Below are 23523 nucleotides of genomic sequence, written 5' to 3'. Positions count from 1 at the left end.
GTTATAATTCGTTTCTAAGCTAAGCCGCGGCGGGAATTAGCTTCCCCGGGTTCCTTGAAACGAAGGCCCTTTCACAGTTTTGTGGGAATAATCTGGTCGTTGTCATGACATTTACGGTGTAAAGGTGTTGGTTGTAAGCCAAATCGCCAAATGGAAAATGAACCGCGTGAAATTGCGACTTTGAAATGTGAATGTTACCGAGGCGGAGAACCTGCGCTTTTCCTTCCGGTACTTTCCGCGGGGGAATTTTTGGGAACAACCGGTGAAACGTAGTGACTCTCTCAAATAAATGTTTGAATTGCAAGTTTTCTTCACGGTTATTAAAATCCGCTTTGATACGCAGAAGAATGACGGAAGGTGTGGCCATCGCCTCGGACGAGAACATTGCTGCAGTTGTAGCGAGAGAATTACAAACGCCGCCTTTTCTATCCGCCAACGGTCAGTCCCGCTATCTTTCACATCTGCCACTTTCGTATCTTTTCCATCTCTGCACGGATGCATAACGGGCGATGGCGTCGCTGTCCGATGAGGGCGTTGACTGAAAATTGCGAAGGACGCGCAGATCGAGTCATTTGCCGAAACATTCCGAAAGTGACGCGCGAGAATTGAGCTTCAAACAAAGGATGTGCTTTGTGGGGACCTTTCTGCATCTCGTCTCGGGCGTCAGGTTGTGTCCGAGGCGCAGTGCGGACATGGCTTGACTTCCTTCGTGACACATTGTGAAGATTAGGACTTGTTACAGGTTGATTCTTCTATCGAGACGGAAAGTCAAAAGACGCATCTCGAGACAAGATATGGAGAAAAAAAAAGAAAAAGTCACTTTCAAATCATGAGTTTTTCATGGAACATTGAATAAAGCAGAGTGAATGGGTGGGGGGGGGGGTCTCGAGGGTCTGCGGGCGGCCGCCCGCAAAGATGCCTGAATGAAAGAGTTTGTTGTTGAAGACTGAGAGGGGGGGGGGGAAGATGAAAGAAGAGAAGGAGACGGTAAATTAGTCGGCTAGCGCTTCCCTCTCCCATCGCCTTGTCACCCTGCGGCCCTGCCTCGCTTTGCCCATGTGAGCCCCGAGTTCAAATGCGGGGCCCACAGCTGCTTCTTCAGACTGACATCAACACACACACACACACACACACACATATCAAGTTTTGCCAATAATCGCAACAGATTCCAGTTCAAAATCTAAAATTCTCATAAATGGATCCATAAAAGCCACACGCACCAAATCCGTTTATTTGGACTCCTTTTTCGCATCTTGCTTGTCGTGTCTGAAAACCGAAGACTTTGTAGACAATCGCTGGATGATTATCAAACCAGAAACAAACACGAATGACAAACGCATTATGCTGGCATCAGGTGGGAACCTCCTCTGTCCAAATTTGATCCGTTTTTTTTTTCTTCCATACAGATAAACATGATTGCGTCATCCCCACATGGGTCTGTTATTTTCACAAATTACAAAAACAAATAAAACTTAAAACCTGAAATGTTCAGAATGGTTTGCGCTCTGTTACCATGGTCGTTGCTCAACAAACGTCTTTTTTTTTGTGGTGGGGGGTGGCGGGGGTGTCCTGAAAAGTGATGGAGGGATTCTGTCCGACGTTCGACATCCGAAACAGGCAATGTATTGTTTATCAGTTGCACATGGGAGGAGTGCAAGGCCCAGGAAAAAGAAGTGCACTTCCTTGACCGTGGAAAACCGTGTGTGTGTGTGTGTGTGTGTGTGTGTGTGTGTGTGTGTGTGTCGCGCGCACGCACACACACTCACACACTTATGCACAGACAAATATCCCATAATTAGCATGCTTACAGGCAGTTAAATGTCCGGCACAAAGACTCAAGTGTTGGGCCTCGGTTGCTCTCTTTATAGACAATGCACAATACGTAAGCCCGTGGGACACCCCCCCCCCCCCCAATCACCCCAATAACCGCCGTGACCCGGCTTCTCCCATTTCACGATTCCACCCATGACTCTCATTCACTCGGTGACCCGTTAATGAAAAGCCGATCGCCTCCAGGCCGGTTCCTGCACAGCTCGCCACTTTCCTCCATCGTTCTCACCGTTCTTGTGTGTGTGTGTGTGTGTGTGTGTGTGTGTTGCCAGTAGATTTGCACTTCCTGTCCTCATGAGACTCAAATGTCCAGCTTGGTGCCGGTGCATGGGAACCGCAACGGTTTGACGTGATGGGAGACTTGGTGCCGAGTCAAAACCGATCCCCAATTTTGAAAGATGCCGATTACATTGAGATCCCGATGGAGACACCGCAACAGGAAGTAGAAACGAGCGGCAGAGTCCGTCAGTGACGGATAGAACTGAAAACCAGCTCAAGTGATTTTTAATGGGATGAATGTTTGATACCGCAGCACCTCTGTTGAGTGTTTGGGCCGGGATCCATGTTGGGCCTGGTGCCTTTGAGTTTCTGCGTGCGTCAAGGGGATCTTTCTTGATTGTACATTTGGACACTGATTCGACCTTCTCCAGATGATTTTTTTTTAATGTTGTGACATTTTTGTGTTAGCATTCACCAAAGATTGGATTTTATGAGCAGTTTTTGTCGACTTTACTGTGAGATCTTGCCAAAGGCCTACCGGGCGGGGGCTTGGCGGTGGTTTTCATGCACTTGAAATAGCTGCACTGACATCTAGTGGCACGGAATAGAACAGCAAAGACAATTCAAAGATTTATTTCTGACATTTTAAGTTCAACATCAAATATTAAAGTGCAGTGGGGTTTTTTTTAATAAAAATGCCGCTTACATTTAAAATAAATTATTTGTGTGTGTTTGGAAAATGTAGAAAGCTGGGAAGAAAACACATTACAGCGATATGTACCATTTCTCTTCATCTCACCCCAATGAATGTTGAAATTGAAAACCCTCAAAACATGCACATCGTGTGTGTGTGTGTGTGTTTCGATTTGCACGTGGAAAGTGTTTTTTTTAAACCTACTTCGGCACTACCAAAATAAACAACAATACTTTTTCACGTGAATGTAATGTTAGTTGTCAGTGAGTGACGCGTAATTGTTGCTCATTAGCACAGACACGAAAAAAAAAGAATACCGTACTTAATTTTCGGTTTGATATGATTTAAAATGTAATTTTCTTTCCTCTAAGCTCCCAAATATTCAAACGATATACCGGTAGGTTAGTTGAACACATTTGAATCATGCGGAACCAACAGCACGTGTTCGAATTCAGGAAATGCAATGGAAGCAGGCATGTTTTTTTTTCCAGTGTACGATTCCTCCCAAATCCACATTTGAACCAGACATACGTTAAAAAAAAAAAAAGAAGAAATGAGTAAGTGCAAAGTGATTACAAGCTCAATGTTGCAGAAAACTTGAAAATAAAATAAAACCGCCATAAGCAAGATTGCGCACTTTGACTTTTTTTTAATGATTCCTCCGCCGTATATCAAATGGCAAACTGCAAGACGGTATTAAATGTACGACTTCGCCGTGCTCTTCAAATCTCCGGCTCGTTCTTATACGTCACCGGATCAAGCGGAATGGCCGCCTGTAGGATGTCAAACTCTATCTGGTTATTGTCCATGTCGAGAACGCACATGACATTGCGGCTCACAGATGTCACGGCGGCCGTGTCTTTAAACGTGTTCTGGAAGTCCACCGAAGTCCTTCTCTCCTCCGCTCTTTCCTTCACGACGAGGTGAGAAGAGTCAAAGATGTCATCGTCATCTTCTTCTTCTTCTTCCCCGCAGCTCAGCGCGACCTCGTTCTCATAGCAGAAGGTGCTGACCGAAACCGCAGAGGACGTCCGCTCGAGCTCTTTGGCGCTGAAGTGGGGCGTGGACGGCACCTCGTAAGTCTTGTCGAAGCGCGCGTAGTCGACCTTGTAGCAGTTGCGGTCCTCGTAGATGACGGGCTCGAACCTGTGGCCCCAGAAGATCTCCCTGGAAAGGTATGAGCTGCGGAACTGGGTGGTCATGGCCGTGGCCTCCACCATCCCCTCGAGGATCACGACGATCTCAAATTCATCCGTCTCCAGATCCGCCGGGCTCACGGCGTACAAGGGGCTGTCCTTGTCGATCTGGTGGACGATCACCAGCGGCGAGACCAGAAACAACCTGTCCGTGCCTTCGTCGTAGCCCACGTTGAGGTCCGTCTGCTCCAGCGGGACGAATTCTCCTTCGGCCGTGACGTAGGAGCGTATCAGCTGCGCCCGGACGTGAGCCTCCACGATGTGGCTCTTGCGCAGGTTCCCCACCCTCCACATGAGGCACAGCTTGCCGTCGCGAAGGGCGACGACGGCGTTTTTGGAGAACACCAGCGTCTGGTTTCGTTTCTTTGGCCGCGCCATCTTGGCCATAATGGTGCCGATCATGAAGGAGTCGATGATGCAGCCGGCGATGGATTGAACCACCACCGTGACCACGGCCAGGGGGCACTCCTCGGTCACGCAGCGCCAGCCGTAGCCGATGGTGGTCTGCGTCTCCATGGAAAACAAGAGGGCGCCCACGAATCCCCGCAGGTGGAGGATGCAAGGCATCCTCTTGGCCTGGCCCGCCACCGCCGCCGCGCGCGCCGAGTCGGGCGAGCGCGGCCCGCCGGCCGCCGGCCGCTCCTCAAAGTCCCCGTGGGAGAGGGAGACGCCGTAAAAGATGATGGCGAAGAACAACCAGGAGATGATGAAGCTGGCGCAGAATAGCGACAGCAGGTATCTCCAGCGGATGTCCACGCAGGTGGTGAAGATGTCGGCCAGGTAGCGCCGCCTCTTCTCCTCCATGTTGGTGAAGACCACGTTGCATTGGCCGTTCTTCTTGACGAAGCGGCTGCGAACTTGGCTCGAGCCCCTCGTCGGAACCCTCCCGTTGAAGTTGCTCATCCCTCCTTGGACAGCAGCGGAGGCTCCTGACCGCCGCCGCCGCCGCCTCCTGTCTGGTTCCGTGCCACGGGCCGAGTGCGAGCTCTTTAGACGTTCCTCGTCTGGTATGTTGTTTGACACGATGCTGTACCTGGGGAGGCAAACCAAGAGGTCACGAACAATATTGGGGGTATTTTCAAACCCAGACCGCAAGTCAACAAGCGGGGGCCCACAAACGGATTCAACATCGGACGGTTTCTGGCTTGCATGACCTGGATCGGGTCAATGTTTCCACTCTGGTGGGGTTTTTAAGGAGAACAAACCGAGAAGACCCGGAGGACTTCAAGATGGCCTTCATTCATTCACTGACAATGGAGCTGGGAAGTGGGAAGTGGGAAAGCGCCTTCGACTCTGGAAAGGGGAAAACTCAACTCTGTCTTTTGGTTTAGAAATGTATTTTTGGGGCAGTGGCCCGGTAGTCCAGTGGTTAGCACGTCGGCTTCACAGTGCAGAGGTACCGAGTTCGATTCCAGCTCCGGCCTCCCTGTGTGGAGTTTGCATGTTCTCCCCGGGCCTGCGTGGGTTTTCTCCGGGTGCTCCGGTTTCCTCCCACATTCCAAAAATATGCATGGAAGGCTGATTAAACACTCTAAATTGTCCCTAGGTGTGAGTGTGAGCGTGGATGGTTATTTGTCTCTGTATGCCCTGCAATTGGCTGGCAACTGATTCAGGGCGTCCCCCGCCTACTGCCCGGAGACAGCTGGGATAGGCTCCGGCACCCCCCGCGACCCTAGTGAGGATCAAGCGGTTAGGAAAATGGATGGATGGATGTATTTTTGGTGATACGGGTTCTCCGCTGACGGTTCGAGATGTCTCTCCCTTCAAGTGGATTACCGTTTGAGGAAGGTGAGCTTCGTGAGAGGGATTAGCGGTCATGGCAGATTATGAGATTATAAACTGTGTGCGTTTATGAATCTGAATCGGTCACAGAGTCCCTTTGGAGCCAACATGCGAGATGCGAAAGGGGATTCTTCCGACGAGGTGGCGGCGGTTTGAGGCAAAGCCAGCGCGTGTTCATGAGTTTCGTGCCAAACAATGTGAGGAGAGCCTTCACGTTGACCCTCCATCAAAAAACCTTTTCGGAATGAAACGCAAAAAAAAAAAAAAAAAAATTTTAGCGACACGCCTCCATTATTGCCAAGACGGATCCACTTCATATTTTCTTCCGTTGAATCGTTCCATCCAGATTCATGGATCTTAATTGAGTCCAGAAGAGTCATCTGCAGCCCTGTGAATAATTCATTCCATTGCGGGGAATTGAATTAGGAACCAAGTCAAGAAAAAAAAAAGGGAAAGAGGGAGAGAGAGAGAGATCCAGTCCACTGATAACGGAGATGCGCATACGATATAAACAATCTGTCAAGATATGACATGCGCTGGTTGTCATAACAGATGCTCGTGCGGCTGCGGGATGAGGAGGAGAACTCTGTGTAGGACGCTACAGGATGGCCTTAACCTTTTGTGAGGATCTGCTGGCTGGAAATATCCCTGAGCTGGTTCTGACTCACACCGTTTAAGGGTCCAATTAACCAGACCCCCCCCCCCCCCCCACACACACACACACCCCTGCACCAAATTGTTCGACCGTTGGTGAGGTTGCGGCCCGCCTGACGCCGCACGCTCGCTCGCTGGCGCCCGGGATTTCATCTATCGCCGGACGGAAGCCGTCGGTGAGACCATTCAAACGGTCCCACACAGAAGCCTGCCTCCATATCACCTGTGGGGACCTACTTGTTCCCATGGCAACAATAATCCCTCATTTGAGGTTTTGGTGGGAGGCCAGTCTGATTACTCCTCCCACAGATCAGGCGTCCAGCGGGCAGGCAACGCTCGGGCCTCGGAGAAGACCGCTCGCTACACAAGAACAGAAGCAAAAAGGGAGTGCAAACAGTCTGTCATGAATGGGGGGACTTTGGAAGCAGGAAAAAAACAAAAAAAGAAATAAAATAAAATCACCAGCCAGAATGACGTCGATCAGAACATATTTGCAATTTGTGAGATATTTCTTCAACCTAATCGGATTTTGTCCACGAGGGGGCGCCAGTCTTTGTATCATCTGTGTCGTATTGTCGATATAGAAATGTGGATTTCGATTTAATCCTTATTTATCTCGGCTGCGGTTTACAGACATCCGAGATGGGATTATCTCGTCACGAGGATCACGGCGGACGCAATGGATCAGATGGTGCCCGGACACCTCAATGTCAAGAAAGCAAATTTTTGGAAAAATCCCGTCATATAACAAAAAGGAAATAGGCACATTTCGTCTCGTGCTCTTTTGTTATGATTATTTCAGCCCTTTTGGAGGGAATAACAAAGAAAACATTCACAGAAATTATGGACCGACTGTTTCGGTCTCCGGTGAAGAATCAATTTGACAATCAAGTCTTGCATCTGTATCTCAGATGCGTTTGATTCAATTACTGGAGTGATCGATTAGGACGACTGTACACGCGGCGATAATGAAATGATAAATGCTTTCTCAAGAAAAAAAATGGTCGCCTGTGAGCACGGTTCGGCTAGACGTTTTCTGGCCTCCAATGAGCAAAGATGATCATTTGACCCGGTATCGGGTCAAGATGGCCGCAGTAGCTTGGCGGATGACTGTCGGATGTGATTCAAAATTCATATTCAAAGCTGACTTTTCAGGAAAAATATATTGCGAGCTGGTGGATTAACGAACTTCGCACACTCGGGATGAGATTACAGGCTGGAGCAAAAGAAAGAAGAGTTGATTTTAAATCTATGGAAAAATCTGCATCTTTGGTGAGTCTGATCTCTTGTTTTATTTTTGTCATCTGACCAGATAAACTTTGAATGTCAACCACTCAAAAGGACATTTTTTTTGGTGTCGCGGCTCGGAGCCGCTTGGAGGAAGATAAAGGATAGGTGGATGTGGCGCAAGTCTGCAGGTTGACTTTAATTTGGCCACGGGATGTCTGTCAGTCCGCCTCTTGGCTTAGAAGGATCAAAAGCTCAATGATGCAACCTGACAAATTATTTGAGTTTTCAATTGATCGACAGCTGCACGGCGGCAACGACAGCTGATCGTGACGTACTGTATCGGCATCATTTTTATTTTCCCATCCTGCTGTGATATCGCCTCTCTCGGCTTACTCCTGTGAACATAAAGTGACCCGGTCATACTTTGCCCAGCAGTTTTTTTTTTTAGACTACTCTAAAAAATGTTGACCCTAATATTTGAGACGATGCAACTGCAATTTTTCATCTACTCTCAACCAGTGCAAGCAGAAAATTTGTTGTTTGTTTGTTTTTATATATTGCACTAAAGTTCAACTGTCAAATCGAGAATGAAAAACTGACTAAAAAAAAAAATCAACTCACCTTTCAGGCTGATTGTTGTTTTCTCTGTTTGGATTCAGTTTCCCTTTGATTGAAACTCCCATCCCCACTTTGCACTGTCCGCAGCGACTTGTTGCCTGGTGCTCGAGTTTCTCTTTTCCTTCATTCTCGTTTAGTTGTTTCTTCCTCGGCGTTTTTTCATCATTCCTCCCTTTTTAATCCGTTATTGTCCTCCTTGGCGGATTGTATAACCCCCGCCACTGAGCACGCTCCTGTGTGTAGCCTGGTTTGAAACTGCTTTGTCAATCTGGCCTCTGCACTGCATGAAAGATATGCAGAGGGAGGAGGCGAGTCGGAGAAATGATGAGAACGAAAGGTGGTGATGTGTGGGGGGGGGGGGGGGGCTCGCCTCTGGACAAATATGTGTCGATGTACGATAAGTTTGCGCCGTGTTTTCTGTATTAGCAACGAGAATAAAGGGCACAAAAATTTAAAGGTGACTTTTTAAAAAACAAAAACAGCAAAAATCATGTCTGCGCATCATGCAACACAACACTGAAGACGAAATGAGACAAAATGCCTCCCTCGCAGCAACTTTGTTGACGCTTTCCGAACTGTGCAGCTTCATTTCTCCGCTGCCTTTGGAGCCGCGATGGGCTCCCACTCACATTCGTGATTCGTCCACAATGGACGTCATGAGGGGCCACGTGGGAGCGCGACTATTTTCAACTGCGCATCTGCAGATGCAGGCTAATTAAAGCACGAATAGCCGACAAAACTCATTGTCTGAGTTCACCCACAATCCGTTCGTTGTTCTCTCTCCCATCAAGCGCCGATTGGAATCTTTTTTTTTTCAACACCACCTCCTCTGAGTGGGGATGTGGTTGTAGCTCTGCCAATGTGCCAAATGCAAAGAGGAGCAATACGGGGGTGGCGGGAGACGTGTAACCTGTAAATAGCTTCTATGGTGTGGTGAACACAAAACATAAATTTAGAGATGCTGTCGAAGCTGGAAAGAGACTTCCAGGAAATTGAAAGAAGTGTGCAAAGAAAGGGTGAACTTCAAAGAAGGGGTGACGCAGCTGAGCAACAATGGATTAATAGATAAATGGATGCAAAATGTCTCTCGAGCAATAAACCCCCTTGACGATTGAATTCACAACAAAGACTTAGTCGCGAAACAAAATGAATACATCCACTATCTACTGTCTATTTGGAAGAGAACATCAAGTCCGAGTGCTCGGTGAGAAATTGATGGCGGGAGAGCCGTTGCGCAATCTGAACAATATGAGATGAATGAGAAGGATGATGGCGAGACCTGACTCTCTGTATGTATAAATAGAAGTTAAGCAGGCCTAGGTGTCAGATTAGTTGCCAAAACCTTTAGCTCAGTCCTGGGGGTCATTTGTCCACTGTAGGCCTATGTCTTGCACGTTTGATTTCCCTGTCTGCACATTTGTCTTCATTTTTTTAATGGGTACTTCACTAATGTAGAGCAAGAACATTCATAACTCTTTCTATCCACCCATCTTGCTATCTACAGCTACTGAATCTCGAAACCAGTTCACATTCAGACAAAGGTTTCTAATAAAATGCCTACTGCCATTTTATTAATGTACGTGTTCAGTTACGACAAACAACTGAAACGCGGCATGTCCGGTGTTATGTGGACGCAATATCCTTTAACTTTGGAAATCAGCACCGGAAACGCTTTATTTCATGAATGTAACTTAACAAGGATTTCGCGTTTTGCTTCGTTAGCTGTCAGCCACGTCACCTGGTCTCGCTGAAACTTTAGTTCCAGACAACTGCCTTGTGAGCAGATGCTAACTGATGCTTGTTTTGTTTTTGTTTACGAATCGGCACACGTCGACGGTTGGGTGAACGGCGATCAGCGCTCGGCATCTTTTTGTAGCCTTTTTCATAAGCTCGTAACGCGAATTGCATTTACTTGTCGGCCCAGTGGCCATAGTTATTCAACTAAATCAAGGTGTACTGTAACTGAAACGGAAACACAAAATGAACGCCTTTCGCCTGGCTGGTGATTTGTCGCATCTATTGGCCATCATTATTCTCTTAATAAAAATATACAGATCCAGATCATGTGCAGGTAGGTTGGCATTTTTTTGTACATTTGTGCTTCAGCTTATTGTACAGCATTGAAAAGTGACATTGATTTGAAGTGAGGTCGTGTTTTTACAGTACATGTACGAATATCGCTGATATCATCCATAAGTTTTAACGGAGGAATTTGAATCATGTGTCTGTAGTAGTGGAAGCTACGTGGCAGTTAGCATACTGTGATGTACTTCCCCTCCCACTTTATTACATTGCTGTCTATGGATGTTGGGCTCACAATAATCTTTCGGCTGAAATGTGTTGATTAACCTAAAACGCAGGCGAACATGATTTGACCATCTGAAGATGCGATACATAACTCGACGGGGAGACGAAGGAAAGTCATGTCTCGCTTACGCTCCACACAAAACTAAATTGTTACATTGCAAGCGGCAAGCTACTGATCGAGTTGATTTATCCAAGAAGCAGGCTCCAGCACAGATCAACTGGAAGCGTTACAAAGAGGCAAAGGCGTAGACCTCATAATGAACAGAAAATTCCCGCAAAAATGACTGAATCGTGCAACAGTTGGACAAATATTCAATCATTACGATAAAGGTCCCCTGTAAAGGTTACAGTATATTTTCGGTTCATTGTGAAATTTCACCTTAAAGCCCAATCAACATCCCTAACTTTTTGTGAGTCGTGTTTGCAGCATGCCCACTAAATCCTACGAAACGCAACATGCATTTTAGATTATAATATCGTAACCGCTCTCGTTGTTTTTGTGTTTGTAGGCATCTCTGGGAAGTCTCAGGTGCTGTTTGCGCTCGTCTTCACCACCAGATACCTTGACCTATTCACCATATTCATTTCTCCTTACAACACAGTCATGAAGGTAAATGGGCGACGATGCTTGTACTTGCAAGCGAGAGAGAGGATGTGTGGATGTGATTTAATCAAAGTTCCGCTCTGGCCTCAGGTGGTGTTTTTGGCGCTGTCCTACGCGACCGTGTACATGATCTACATGCGCCACAGGGGCACTTACGACTCTGAGAATGACTCGTTCCGTGTGGAGTTCCTGTTGGTGCCAGTTATTGGCCTTTCCTTACTGGAGAACTACGCGTTCACGCCATTGGAGGTAAGCAAACGTTTGACTGCACGGTGTGAAGTTTTCTTTCAGTTCCGACTCCCAACTTTTGTGCTTCTTTCTTGGCACCCAGGTCCTTTGGACCTTCTCGATCTTCTTGGAGTCCGTGGCCATCATGCCGCAGCTCTTCATGATCACCAAGACGGGCGAGGCCGAGTCCATCACCACCCACTACTTGTTCTTCCTCGGCCTGTACCGAGCCCTTTATATCGCCAACTGGTTGTGGCGCTACCACACGGAGAACTTCTTTGACCATATCGCCGTGGTGGCGGGTGTCGTCCAGACCATTTTCTACTGTGACTTTTTCTACCTTTATGTCACAAAAGGTGAGCCCAAACTACAAATGCATGACAGGTGCACTGTAAATTTGACATTGCTCCTTGAAGTGTTCATTCATATACAACGGAAGACACTGGCTCCAAATGGCGGCTTGTGCTCAGGCGTGGATCACCCAATTTGCTGGAACCCTTGCTCGTCTTTTCTTTGGCTAATCCGGTTTCCTCCCACATTGCAAAAACACGCATGGCGGGTTAATATGGCACTTTATAAATTGTCCCGAGGCGCATATGTGACCGCGAAGGGTTGCTTGTCTTTTTGTGCCCTGCGATTGACTGACAACCAGTTCAGGGGTGTACTGCCCCAAGACGGTCGGGATGGGCTCGTGAGGGTAAGCCGTTCGGATAATATTGGATGTATTACCGACACCGAACCTCAGTTAGTTGGTATGCAAAAAAAAAAAAAATCCAAAAAGCGTGACGGCGCTTAGATTCAATCAGACTTAAAGCACGATGACGTTGCACCCGGTCATTGGACATAAGACGGTGTAGAAAGCAGTAATTAGTACAGGCTCAACGAGTTTGCTGTCACAGAGCTCAAAGACAAAATCAGACTGAGAAACGGCTTGCTGCATTTCCGCTCGACATTACCGTGAACTACAGCCCACGAATTTGAGCAAATATTTCGGAAAAGTCACCCACCAAACACGCCTGAAAATTCATCAATGGGCTTCAAGGCTTTTGTATTTAATTCCTTTTTTTACACATCTGGCACTTGAGAAAAGGGGGCAGGTCCTACTTCTAAAATATGAAATTGATATTGAAAGTTCCACATCAGGGCATCTTAATGTTTGCTATCGGAAAACAAAACGACCCTTGAAGTTTTTTGCACCTCCGAGTCAGGTGAAAGGTGCCTTTTTTTGAATCAAAGTGACAATGTGTCGAGTTTGCCCAAAGCCTCACTTGTTCTTTTTTTTTTTGGTAATCTTTGTCTTTTATATTTTCTCTGCAGTGCTCCGGGGGAGAGGAAAAATGAGCTTGCCGATGCCCGTTTAGTCACCGGTCGGAGCGCACAGACCAACCCCCTCGACTGTACGACTTTTAACTCTGGGGACAGATGAGCTGACATTCCGTCGAGCAAAACAAGTGCTTTACTCCGAATGTAATTGCCGCCTGGCTGGTACTTCTTTTTCGGTCTTTGTATGTTGACAATGTTTTTACGTGCGGCCGACATTTGGGCAACCTTTACCATCACTATATGAACACCATTTGCTTTCATAATTGATGTCACAAAGACAAACGAATGCAGTTTCCTACACGTCATGTACTATGAGTCGATGAATTGTAGACCCCGCCCCCTCAAATATTTGTCGGAATCATAGTCCATCTACAATCTCCATGAGTGCTTACACTTTGGAATGTTCTAAACATTTCTGCATGAACGCAAACATAACTTTGTATGTAAAAGTGTACCCAGTCATGGAGCACAAAGTGCCTTCTTTCATTTGGAATTATTAGACACTCCTCCTTTATTCATACGGTATCTTTCCCCCTTCGTGCCAAGGATGTGTCCGTGATGCGTTATTTTTTTTTTTTTCTCTCATTTACTTTTTCTCAGGATGATGCGTTTCGTCACAGGAGTAAAAAGGGCTCAGCATTTTTTTTTTTCAGGAACAGCAGCCAAAAATGAAGCATAACCGTGTAATATAAATAGAAATTCATTCCAATGTATCATTTTAGCTGTAGTCAGGATTTATTATTATTTTTTAACTTTAAATGTGTTTTCCGCTCTAAATTAAATTGCACATTTATTATCATTGCCTTTTTTTTTTCTTGATCCGTGAACACTTACGTTGCAAATGTGTGCTTTTTGGAATCCATTCAGTCAGTGTAGGAATGTTTTGCGGTGCTTGTAGAGCACCTTACTTCCTTCTCTCACAGCACCTCCAACCACCTTTGCAGCTGAACTGATGGAGAACGGCGAGGTGACCAGAGCCGCCGCCGCCTTCTCCACCACTTTGACTTTCTTCAAGGCTTTGCCTTTGCCTTTGTCCGTCTCGGTGAAACCAGCCCCTTCAGCCGCACCTGTTCCAATCGCAGTCAACAGCTCGCACCAGAAGAGCCTCTCTGCCCTCCGTCTGGCAGCCGCCGCCTCCTCCTCCCCCCTCTGTCTGTCTTGCAGCTCCGGCTGTGGGCCCTCTGTTTCGTTATCCTCAACATGTAGCCACCGTTGTCGCTTTTCTTCCAGAATCCTCTCCCGGGTGTTCCTGATGGCATTCTCGGCCTCCTTGAACATGTGGTTGCTATAGCAACCGCCTCCGTTGCTTTCCACAATCTTGTTGATCTTTGTCAGAAGTTGCTCCACTTGTTGGGAGCAGGGAGTCGTATTCCTCCGCTGGCTATTGTCAAAGACGTGAAAGCTTCCATTGCAACTGCTGACAAATGCAGACAGCTCATCATTCTGCTCCAGAAACTCTTCCACGCGTTTTCCTCGCAGCTGGTCTCCCCACGTGAACAGCACCAGTGTAAACCTGGTGGCTTCAGGTCCAAATGTTGCCTTAATCCACTGCAGGACATCGCTCTCCTCCTGGGTGAACCTGCCAAGTTGCAGGGTCACCAAGAATACGTGGGGTCCAAGAGTGGACGGGGCGACACACCGTCCCACTTCTCCAATGACCTCCTGAGTGGACAAGTGTGTGTGAAAGAAGCCCGGCGTGTCAATCACAGAGATGCACCTTCCGCCTGCTGTCCCCGTCTCCTTCGTGCAATGTGTAGTGACAGAGCAGGGGGAGACGTCCGCCGCGAAGGCCGGCCTGCCCAAGATGGTGTTGCCAGAGGAGCTCCTCCCCGATCCCGTCTTTCCCAGAAGAGCGAGCCGCAGCTCGGCCTCCGACGTGGACCGTGATGCATCGCGAGCTGCAGCAAAAACACGGTAAGCTGTAATATACTGTAGAATATTTTCCGTGTTATCAATGGCCACTGATAGACTTGCACAATCCAAATTCTACTTTTCAAAATCTCTGAATAACTAAACCTTCATGTTCATTGATAGTGCAAAGTATTCCATTGGACAGGAATTAAAATGAACCCCCCCCCCCCCCCCCCGCATCTCTTCATATTACACAGAGAGTGTAATTAGAGTTACATTGTACAGAGAATGAAGGCTGACAAGTGAGCTACAAATAATATGCTATATTTTTGCCCATACTGTATTAACATTTCAATTATTGAACACGTTAATAAACACTTTCAAATGCCCAGTTGAAGTGCTTATTAATGGCTATGTTACAGTTAAATCTAACACTTGTCAACAGCATTTAAAAAAAAAAAATCTGAGATGGCTTTGTGTGTCCCGGAACGTATTTTTGATGTTTATTCAAAAAACGTCTTTTTTTTTAATTCAAGCAGATCAGGTTTTTGACATTTTCGTTTTTTTAGTTTGACGTACGTGTGATGTACGTATCAAAGCTTGCGTAATATGGATTTTTAAAGTGCCATAATTGTATGCTGTAGCATCATTTTTACGGGCAACACTTTTGATAGAACAAATGTCGAGTGCAGGCGTCTAATGTGGCCGGTAGCACAAACTACAATATTCGGTCCATCATCGAATAACGAAACATTAAGATCAGGAGTTGTTTGGAGAGTATTGGGGGGGGGGGGGGCATTTCGTTGGCACAATGCTGCAATATGATCACGCAATTCGCTCGCGACATACCTCCAGATGACCAAGCATTTTCAGATGTTGACATCCTGACAGAGAAGATGCTACGTCCCAGTCTGTTGGGGGGGGGGGGGTACCTAACAAATAGACTGGATTACTTTGTTAGAGTAGAATGGTATTTAAAAATAACGTAATACGTCGAAATTATTTTCCGTCACTCTGGTGCAGTGCATGCAAGTTTGATTTCATGGCTGTAGTGGCTTATTATGGCCACACGAGGGCAATCAAACACTTTACATCAGCGGTTCGCCAAGGTTTTTTTTTTCCTCCCACATTTCAGTACCACCTCAAAATTATTTGGCTCTCCCACCACCGATGATCAACACGATAATGATCAACGTTAAAATTCAGGCACGCAATAAGGGAGGGTTGACTAAAAAGGATAGTGGTTTTATTCCTAAAATGCTAAAATTACTTTTAATATCATCCACTGTCCACAGTTTCAACATTTTACAGTTTCAATACTGTACACTTATTGATATGAGTAAAAATCAACTTAAATTACATTTTAAAATACAAAATAAGTAAGTACATGACACACTTTAGAAGATAGAATACTTGTTTTTTTTAATGTCATAATTTGACAGTTAAATGTTGCTTCACCACATTTTAGGTGTCAAGAAAGAGAATGTTTGCATTCTGGATTTGTTCGGAGTTTTGATTTGAGTAGAATCATCAAAATGGGACAATCAGCGGAAATTATTTGTTGGGCAATCAAGGGAGCGCTCAAGGCAACATAACTATAAACTCCAGAACAGGTTTTCTGGACTTACACCGACCCATTATGAAACGACTCCGGTAAATATGTGCAGCTAGATCCAAAATGTTGCTGTGACAAATCAGCTGACCTGCAGCTGCATAAATTATGAAGGTCTTTTTATCTGGAGGAATTGTTAAATGATCTGTCCCATTCGGCCTGGTTCCTGACTGGAAAATGCAGTCCCCTACTGGGATCCTGCAGAGATACGTTACCTTCCGGGGCACTGTCTGTGTCAGGCACCGTGGTGTGTGAGCTGGACACGTCTTGTTCAAATAAAATAGTATGGTGAGAGTTTGTGTCATTCACGCTCTTGCTTTTGTTAGGACACAGGATTGTCTCAGTCCCACATATGGCCCCATCCATCAAGCACGAGTTCCCCGAGTGGAAACAGCTGCCCTTTTCAGCCATCCCCAGTCCAAAGCTTTGAATCATATCCATCACCGACGGCGCAGAGGGACTACTCGGGGTCTCCTCTTCAATAAGACTCAGTGTGGGCAAAATATCCACCAACTCTGCCATCTCCATTGGGCGGATGACCTCAGAAATGCTGGAGGGGAAAAGCTCCGTCTCACCGAAGGGCTCGGGTGCGTCCATCGCTGCGAAGCCTGCTTCCAAGGGTCCAACAGGAGCAGGCTCGAGTCCAGATTCAAATAAAGTGCTGGCACATCCCAATTCAGACTGGCCGATGCTTGTCATATCCGCAAGAGATTGGACACTGATGTCGACCGGGTAGCCTCCCTTTGCAACGCCTTCCATTAACACCAGTGCGGCCTCCTCCACGACGGCCAAATTTCCTGCTGGAGAGGACACTTCGGCCGTGACAACATTTGGTGGAGCCACGCCGACTAAAGTCTCTGAAACACATACAAAGGAATTCATATCGCCTGGTGCTATTATCTCAAAATGCTATCCGACAGCAATTTTTGATCACAAATCAATTAGCCACCGCGTTTTTGACCACTGCACAAGTCCATTGCAAGGACGGTATCAAATATGCAGTCTATACAAAGGTGGAAAAGCACATTTTGGGTTGACACTTGAAGAGCGCAATCCACACGTCCCCCATTTTTTTTTTTTTTACCTGCGGCGGCCCTCTTTGACTGCAGCCGGAAGGGCCACGTCAGTCTGGCCGTCAATCTTTCGTTCTCTTCCTCAGGATCGGGGCATGGCGGCGGGTCTCCGCCCATGACCAACCCAAGAGGCACCGCTCCCACCCACTGCTTGGACCGAACGCACTGCAGACAGTCCATAATCCATCGGGCATCTCGCCACACCGCATCCAGACGCTGATTGAGAAATGCAAGAAATGGTGAGGATTGTTGTGATTGAAAATGATTGGGGGACAAAAGCCCTTGCGATGATGCAACATCTCGTTTATGTGAGCATATTTTCCACAGAATAAATAAATCAACTTGCATGGGACAGGTCGGTGACGTGGTTGAGACGCTCACGTGCCACTTGCACTTCTCTGGTGTCCAGCGCCTCCCGCAGAGCCTGCTGAGCCAGGTGAGTGTCCAGATCCAGCCTCACCCAGGCCCGGCAGTACTGGGACGCAAAGTCCCGCTCATATGTCCAAAAGTGTACTGCTTACAAAGACGGTAGAAAGGAAATTCAAATGACAAAGAGCATAAAATCACAAGAGAAATTTTGGGATCTGTTTCGGTGTCTTTTTAACTCACCCAGCTCAAAGATCTGCAGGGGCATGGTCAGGCCGCCCTCTTTGGTTCCCAACAGTGGCCAGTAGCTGGAGCTAAAGTCTTCACTTGGAGGGAGAAGCAGCAGCATGGACACTTTGTCTCCTAACTGCAGCAGCTCTCTGGTGTATACGCCATACTGGTAGGCCTGTCACGGATACACATCACAGCCATCCTGTTTATGTCAAATCGCCGTACATGCTGTAAATCGCAAGCACAGGCAAGCATGCTTGCGGACACCAGAGGAATTGAAGACTAGTCAGTCCACATACGTGAAAATGGTTGTCTGTCTGTATGTGCTCTTTGTCCGTTAACCAGTTCATTGTACTCTCGGCATGTGTAAACCGAGTTAAGTAAGTGGTCAAGTGGATGCTGCTTGGATGGATGCATCAAGTCAATCTGCGTTTACCCTGTAGAGGGGGATGTTGAGCTTTGTCAGAAGATGCGAGACCGCTGCTCTCAAGGCCCTGATGAACTCCACCAGGCTGCTGTTTTCCACCAAGTTGTCCTCCTTGCTGCCGAGTAGGTTCTGAACACCGTCACTGGTTGTTTCATAAACGTTGCTCTGGAGCCACGCCCACTCTTCCCTATGACAACCCGGTTTGAGTTAGCAAATAACGACTCTCACAAATTATACGTATAATTACCGGTATATAAGGTAGTAGGTAACAATCAATTTAGTTCAAGTCATAATTGTAATTCAATGAGTGTCACCTGGTGACGTGGGCATTGTGTCGGACCCTCGTGTGGCACAGCAAATTGGGCAGCCTTTGAGGCACCAGAACTCTGATTTGTTCCACTGAGCTCCATAGTTTCAGGATGCCCACATACAGACCCGATTTGGCCCCCCGAGTGCTGTGCCTGTGATAGTCCAGCTTCTCCTAGGAACAAAGTTCATAAATATATATCCTAAGTGTGAATACCTATATGTATTTATACTCCCCCTCCCCCTTTTCTTTTCTTTTCAAGCCAAATATGGCTCACCCTTAGGTGTTCATAGAGCATATCCATAGCAGTGGGTTCAGGCAATAGAGGAGCTCTGCTACGATTCTTCTCCAGGCGAGTCAGAGGCATCCATTGTAGTGGAGGCTCAGGATGGCTTGAATCGGAGAAAACAAAAAAGCATCAATGTATGAAATGTATCCGCACTCTGATGAGTGTAACTGAGTCATAGATATGACAATACAATTTAAATGTCATTTTTGTGGAAAGCAAACTATAGTTGAGTAGATTTTGGCCCTGACCAAAAAAAACTATAGGCAAGTGGCAACGTTTCAACATTTTGCTAACCAAGTATTGTGGTTGTCTGGTAGGAGTCAGCAATCACCTGTTAGCATTTGGGAACTCCTTTAATGTCACAAGCAAAATGTTGCCCTGTCGGTCTTTGAGCGGTTCGTAGTACACTTGGCCAAGGTCTTTTGTCCCCAGTGAAGACTGGCAGCAAAGCAAAGAGGAGGATGAATATATGGTACGTTAGTATTGGGGATTCACTCAACAAACAAAAAAGGGATTTGGAATAGCATCGGGTAGAAAAAAGTGAGAAGCTAATTAAAGATTATGCCCATAAGCAATTGACCTATTTTAATTCTTCTTGTTATACAGCGTTAGCAATTAAAGTTCCTACCTGCAGCTGGGAGACGGCTTTTAAAATATTGTGCCTATTCTGTAGGAGGGATGAGGAAGATGAATGAGCAGAGGAGAGTTCTTGCTGGAGCCAAGGCACTTGCTCCCATGCGCAGGACAACTGCGGGAAATAGACGGCATTCCGGTCTAAATTGCACTTTTGTGCACACAGTTAAATAACTTACATATGCGGAATCATTGATAAGAACGAATAGCTGTGTAACCACTGCAACCGCAACATTATGACTACTTGCACCATTTAAATGAGATTTAATACAACGGTTGTCTAAAAAAAAAGTGCATTTACAAGACAACAGGGCGTTCATTTAAGAGAACCTTGATCGTCGTGGTTGTGATTTGCATTGATTGGTTACTTGATGTAACAGCAGCTCTCGCTTTAACGCAGAGGTTTGACGCCAGTGCACTTTCAAAACAAAAATAAACCCGTTCAAATTATTTCCTCTCTTAGACTGCAAGTCCAAGATGAGCATTTTTATATGCTTCAAGGCGAGACCTTTGTGAGTTGGTTTGTTTCGTTGAGTCGTCAGAATGTAATGACAAAACTCTCACGGCCAGTTCCCGTAGAGCTCGTGAGTTGGGCGGTAAAAAGGAACATAAAAATGTGGTTTTCCATCTCCTAACGTCAGGTTATATTCCATGGCTTGTGCCCTGCTACCATATGGATTAAAAAAAAAAAAAACACATCAATATGATTGATTGCACAAATTGCAATGCGATGTCACAGGACGGGAATGCATTGGACAGAAACATCACACAATCAGACGCCGCCTCACCACCTCTCTCACGCTCGCATTCCAAATTATAGCGTGCGGTATATCGATGCGTATTAAACACTGATGTTGTCAGAAATTATGGAGACACTGTATTTTTCTTTCACGCGGTAGCTGCAAATGTGTTATATTGATATTTTTAGTCACCTTGGTAGAGGAAGGACCTTGAGTGTCTCGTTATGCTTTCAAAGGCTCCGACCGCTTTATACGGCTCTTGCATTAGATCACAAGTGGTGTAACGTGGCCGTAATGGCGTGGGTGCTGATATGTTCGCCCACGTGTTCCTCGGGAGCTCACCTTGGCAAACCAAACAAAGTTGTGAGTGAGAGTGGTTGAGCAGCACGGGATCTCCACCAGTGGGAGTTGATCTTCCGCAGTTACCAGGATGTTTTCCTTGTGGTAGAACACGGTTGCCAAGTACACGCCCCTAATATATGAGAGAGGGAGAGAGATAATAATAATAATAATAACAAGGTAGACTGAGACAGGTGAGCGAGATGGAGGTTTACCTCTGTAAGAGACGAACAAACTTGGTAGCAGACTGGAACAGTTGTTTGATGCCCCGAGCCATGGACAGGCGCATGCTGGGGCTGGAGGCTTTCGGAATCTCTGTTAAAGAGCAGATTGGGAATGACTGGCATGAGTCACTATTTTTCATTTGATAAGACTTTGTGCACTCCCGGAGCCTTTGATTATAACTAAAAGATGAAGAGGCGGATCCCAATAGTACCAGCAAAGATGTGTTGGCTTACCTTTGTAGTAAGCTCTGTTATGAGGCTCTCCGGCATCCTCCAGAAGCTTCCTCACGAGGGATTCATGGTTTCTGTCTTGGGACTTGACACCACTGCATTCTTTCCAACCTGTAAAGGAACAAAACGCGCTATGCAATGATGGAAACTCCTTCGCCCCGCCAAGCCCTTGCTTGCAGTGAAATCTCAAGGCCTTGGGCTGTCGATTGACGACCATCACCGCAACTGTGAATGGAATAGTGATGTTTCGCGCTGAAACCTTGAAATGAAAATTCAGAACCGAGTATTATAATCGACTGTTTTTTTTTCCTACTTTCTAGCAGACGGCTGAAGATTTTGTGCAAACCATAACGGCCGTTTTTCACAATTTCATCCATCTGGTCTGAACACGCTTGTCAAGAATCATCCTTCATTTTTGCCGTATTGGGATTTCGTTGGATAATTTGAGGCAGAACTTTGTCATAATCATCGTCTAGCATCATTTCTCAGCACGAGGGGGACGTGACTGCCAGCGACAAATGTTAATTCAACCGCCCAGCGGCCGCGACACAAAGCCCACAGTCACAGGGACATCTTTTAAAGCCTCCACCTTTTAATAATTCAGGAATCTACCCGCAAATGAGTTGATTACCACTGTCACATCAAGGCGGGTGTCACCGTAGAGCGAGAGCAGAAAAAGAACACCAGCCTTTCAAAAATGTTGATCCAGGTCGAACATACTTACTGGAGGGAGCAGCACTGACGGGAGTAGAAGACCGAGGCGGGCCCCAGCCTTTCACGTTGTAGGCACTCGCCCTGACAAAATAATCCACTCCCTGCATATGAAGAGGCTAAATTATTACACCGGACAAAGGGTCACTTTCAAGATAAATGAAATGACAATGAAAATGATTTCATTTTGCTTAAGTGGGACAGTTGGGTGAGATAAGTCTTTGTTTGATGTGATTTCAGCACATCCAAAAGGAGTTTAACGCCGCGGATGATGATAAGGGGATAAATCTCTTCTGGGGGTCCAGCCCGCTGCGTGGGAATTGCACAACACTCCAGCAATAAGTGAAATCCGCGAGATAGAAACACACCTTGGGCGTGTTATTATAGCATACACGGGGTGGGGTTGGGGAGGAGGGGGGGGGGGGTGTGTAGTTGCTTGATGTCTTACAGCGATGAGTCCCCGGATACTGCAGGAGGGATTCTTGGTCTCGGTAACTTGGGCTGAGCCAAGGATGCGCTTGAAGCTCTCCGAGGTGCTCCATTCCACTGTCAAGCCAAAACAATCTCACTGACAATTTATTCTCTTTGTCCTGTACAGGGATCGAACTTGAAGTTTCAGTGCCTCGGGTAAGGAGACCGTACTATTGGCCGTGATATTTGTGCAGTTGGAACATTCATTCATTCATTCATCTTCCTAACCGCTTGATCCTCACTAGGGTCGCGGGGGGTACTGGAGCCTATCCCAGCTGTCTCCGGGCAGTAGGTGGGGGACACCCTGAATCGGTTAAACAACGCTGGAAAAAAAAAAAGGTATCGCTCTCCGTTCCCTATCCCGCTGTAGTCTGAAAACATTTCAATTCATTCTCTGACCAAAACATTCAACGACTGTTCATTCCCATGGAAGGTTTCCAACTCGATAACATCCCAGAATGTTGCTAACCGCCCGTCGACGATGCGACAACGTATCAATCTGTAAAATATTCCCGGTAAAATGTCTTTGTTGACTACTTACCCTTGTAGCAGGTGATGAGCCCCGTGCGGTCACCTTCGAGCTCTTTGATTGCCACAAACAGAGAAGATGTGCTGGTCACCACAATGGATACTTGACAGGGAGGACCTGGGAGTTCTGGATTTCAAACGTACACAAGACAAAATGAGTCGTATTAAAAAAAAAAAAAGCAGAGACTTGTCGCATTTCTCATTAAAACAGGAAAAGTGAGTTCTTGTTAACAGTTGAGCCGGACACTTTTACTCAGACTGTAACACCATGGCCGCCCGCAAAACTGTCAGATAATTGCTCGTGAAAGGAAAGCAATGAGAGTCGAGGCAAGGAAACGGCCTCAAGGCTCACAGTGTTCGCGGCTCGGACCCCATTAATAGAAATACACGCGATGCCGACCGTCCGCAGCAGACCGTTGACTGACCTGTGTGGTGGAAATTCTCCTTCATCCGGCAGTAAAGTTGCAGCCTGAGGCTCCAGAGTCTGATTTGTCTGTGGACATCGGCCTGCGCGTGGGAGCCCGCCCCGGCCTTCTTCAGTAACTCCTGCTTCTTCTCATCCACCCTTTCTTTCGCCAACGTCACGAGATCATCGAGCTTAATCGCCCATTCTTCCGGTCTCAATACTAGCAGTCATACAACACGAAAAGGAAAAAAAAAGCAAGGCTTCATTTTCAATATCCTTTGTATGAACGCATTGAATCGTACCTATCAGTGAAGCTTACCAAGGGAAATCAGGAGCAGGGATAGAAATTTGAACTGCGGGGACCGAGCCGTCAGCAAATGATTTTGAGTCAATGAGTTA

At 46.6% G+C, this 23523-nt stretch overlaps 4 protein-coding genes and 3 long non-coding RNA genes across 12 annotated transcripts in view; 3 read left to right on the top strand and 4 right to left on the bottom strand.

Annotated features, from left to right (window-relative positions):
- Nucleotides 1-2666: 2666 nt before the first annotated feature.
- On the bottom strand, nt 2667-8378 carry LOC127589372 (ATP-sensitive inward rectifier potassium channel 12-like). 5 transcript variants are annotated; one of them, XM_052048501.1, is made up of 4 exons: nt 8227-8378; nt 7941-8000; nt 6613-6735; nt 2667-4972 (listed from the first exon to the last, which is right to left on the bottom strand). In XM_052048501.1, exons 1-4 carry the CDS (start codon nt 8286-8288, stop codon nt 3466-3468), a joined length of 1752 nt encoding a protein of 583 aa, XP_051904461.1. In that variant the 5' UTR covers nt 8289-8378; the 3' UTR covers nt 2667-3465. The 5 variants fall into 5 exon arrangements, with proteins under 5 accessions (XP_051904461.1, XP_051904463.1, XP_051904462.1 ...); XM_052048503.1 differs by lacking the exon at nt 6613-6735; XM_052048502.1 differs by lacking the exon at nt 7941-8000.
- LOC127589404 (uncharacterized) lies at nt 3773-7379 on the top strand. The gene is made up of 2 exons (XR_007959386.1): nt 3773-3819; nt 7009-7379. It is a non-coding gene; the product is annotated as an uncharacterized LOC127589404 (long non-coding RNA).
- Nucleotides 8379-9826: 1448 nt separating the features above from the next.
- Nucleotides 9827-13484, top strand: LOC127589389 (ER lumen protein-retaining receptor 3-like). The gene is made up of 5 exons (XM_052048528.1): nt 9827-10294; nt 11040-11140; nt 11225-11383; nt 11466-11718; nt 12680-13484. Exons 1-5 carry the CDS (start codon nt 10204-10206, stop codon nt 12721-12723), a joined length of 648 nt encoding a protein of 215 aa, XP_051904488.1. The 5' UTR covers nt 9827-10203; the 3' UTR covers nt 12724-13484.
- LOC127589402 (uncharacterized) lies at nt 11526-12684 on the bottom strand. The gene is made up of 2 exons (XR_007959384.1): nt 12193-12684; nt 11526-11821 (listed from the first exon to the last, which is right to left on the bottom strand). It is a non-coding gene; the product is annotated as an uncharacterized LOC127589402 (long non-coding RNA).
- On the bottom strand, nt 13291-15832 carry LOC127589381 (GTPase IMAP family member 7-like). Its single transcript, XM_052048520.1, has 2 exons — nt 15386-15832; nt 13291-14583 (listed from the first exon to the last, which is right to left on the bottom strand). The coding sequence occupies exons 1-2, from the start codon at nt 15417-15419 to the stop codon at nt 13553-13555; spliced, it is 1065 nt and encodes a 354-aa protein (XP_051904480.1). The 5' UTR covers nt 15420-15832; the 3' UTR covers nt 13291-13552.
- On the top strand, nt 14442-17950 carry LOC127589400 (uncharacterized). Its single transcript, XR_007959381.1, has 4 exons — nt 14442-14599; nt 17308-17460; nt 17577-17657; nt 17835-17950. It is a non-coding gene; the product is annotated as an uncharacterized LOC127589400 (long non-coding RNA).
- Nucleotides 15933-23523, bottom strand: part of LOC127589369 (ankyrin repeat and fibronectin type-III domain-containing protein 1-like) — a 33766-nt gene continuing 26175 nt past the window's right edge. For both annotated transcript variants that reach the window (XM_052048498.1, XM_052048497.1), the window contains exons 4-19: nt 23144-23344; nt 22732-22845; nt 22168-22265; nt 21733-21823; nt 21012-21119; nt 20769-20868; nt 20557-20686; nt 19470-19589; nt 19173-19279; nt 18830-18944; nt 18560-18726; nt 18255-18432; nt 17831-17993; nt 17568-17734; nt 17233-17437; nt 15933-17005 (exon numbers count right to left, since the gene is read on the bottom strand). In XM_052048498.1, the coding sequence (XP_051904458.1) occupies nt 16269-17005; nt 17233-17437; nt 17568-17734; nt 17831-17993; nt 18255-18432; nt 18560-18726; nt 18830-18944; nt 19173-19279; nt 19470-19589; nt 20557-20686; nt 20769-20868; nt 21012-21119; nt 21733-21823; nt 22168-22265; nt 22732-22845; nt 23144-23344 (2801 nt within the window). In that variant the 3' untranslated portion in view covers nt 15933-16268. The remainder of the gene's footprint in view (nt 17006-17232; nt 17438-17567; nt 17735-17830; nt 17994-18254; nt 18433-18559; nt 18727-18829; nt 18945-19172; nt 19280-19469; nt 19590-20556; nt 20687-20768; nt 20869-21011; nt 21120-21732; nt 21824-22167; nt 22266-22731; nt 22846-23143; nt 23345-23523) is intronic.

The sequence above is a fragment of the Hippocampus zosterae genome, chromosome 17, assembly GCF_025434085.1.
Source record: "Hippocampus zosterae strain Florida chromosome 17, ASM2543408v3, whole genome shotgun sequence".
In the NCBI taxonomy this organism is placed as follows: domain Eukaryota; kingdom Metazoa; phylum Chordata; class Actinopteri; order Syngnathiformes; family Syngnathidae; genus Hippocampus; species Hippocampus zosterae.
This window is presented reverse-complemented; position numbering and strand designations above follow the sequence as displayed.

Bases quoted from the DNA above. Each gene is read 5' to 3' on its own strand.
- LOC127589372 (XM_052048501.1), bottom strand. From the start codon at position 8,288: ATGGGAGTTTCAATCAAAGGGAAACTGAATCCAAACAGAGAAAACAAC. The intron at 8,001-8,226 runs GTGAGTTGATTT...TTATGTTCACAG, and splicing joins AACAACAATCAGCCTGAAAG to GAGTAAGCCGAGAGAGGCGA. The intron at 6,736-7,940 runs GTACGTCACGAT...GTTCTTGTGTAG, and splicing joins ATAAAAATGATGCCGATACA to CGAGCGGTCTTCTCCGAGGC.
- LOC127589389 (XM_052048528.1), top strand. From the start codon at position 10,204: ATGAACGCCTTTCGCCTGGCTGGTGATTTGTCGCATCTATTGGCCATC. The intron at 11,141-11,224 runs GTAAATGGGCGA...CTCTGGCCTCAG, and splicing joins CTTACAACACAGTCATGAAG to GTGGTGTTTTTGGCGCTGTC. The intron at 11,384-11,465 runs GTAAGCAAACGT...CTTGGCACCCAG, and splicing joins ACGCGTTCACGCCATTGGAG to GTCCTTTGGACCTTCTCGAT.
- LOC127589381 (XM_052048520.1), bottom strand. From the start codon at position 15,419: ATGTCAACATCTGAAAATGCTTGGTCATCTGGAG. The intron at 14,584-15,385 runs GTATGTCGCGAG...TTTTTGCTGCAG, and splicing joins AAATGCTTGGTCATCTGGAG to CTCGCGATGCATCACGGTCC.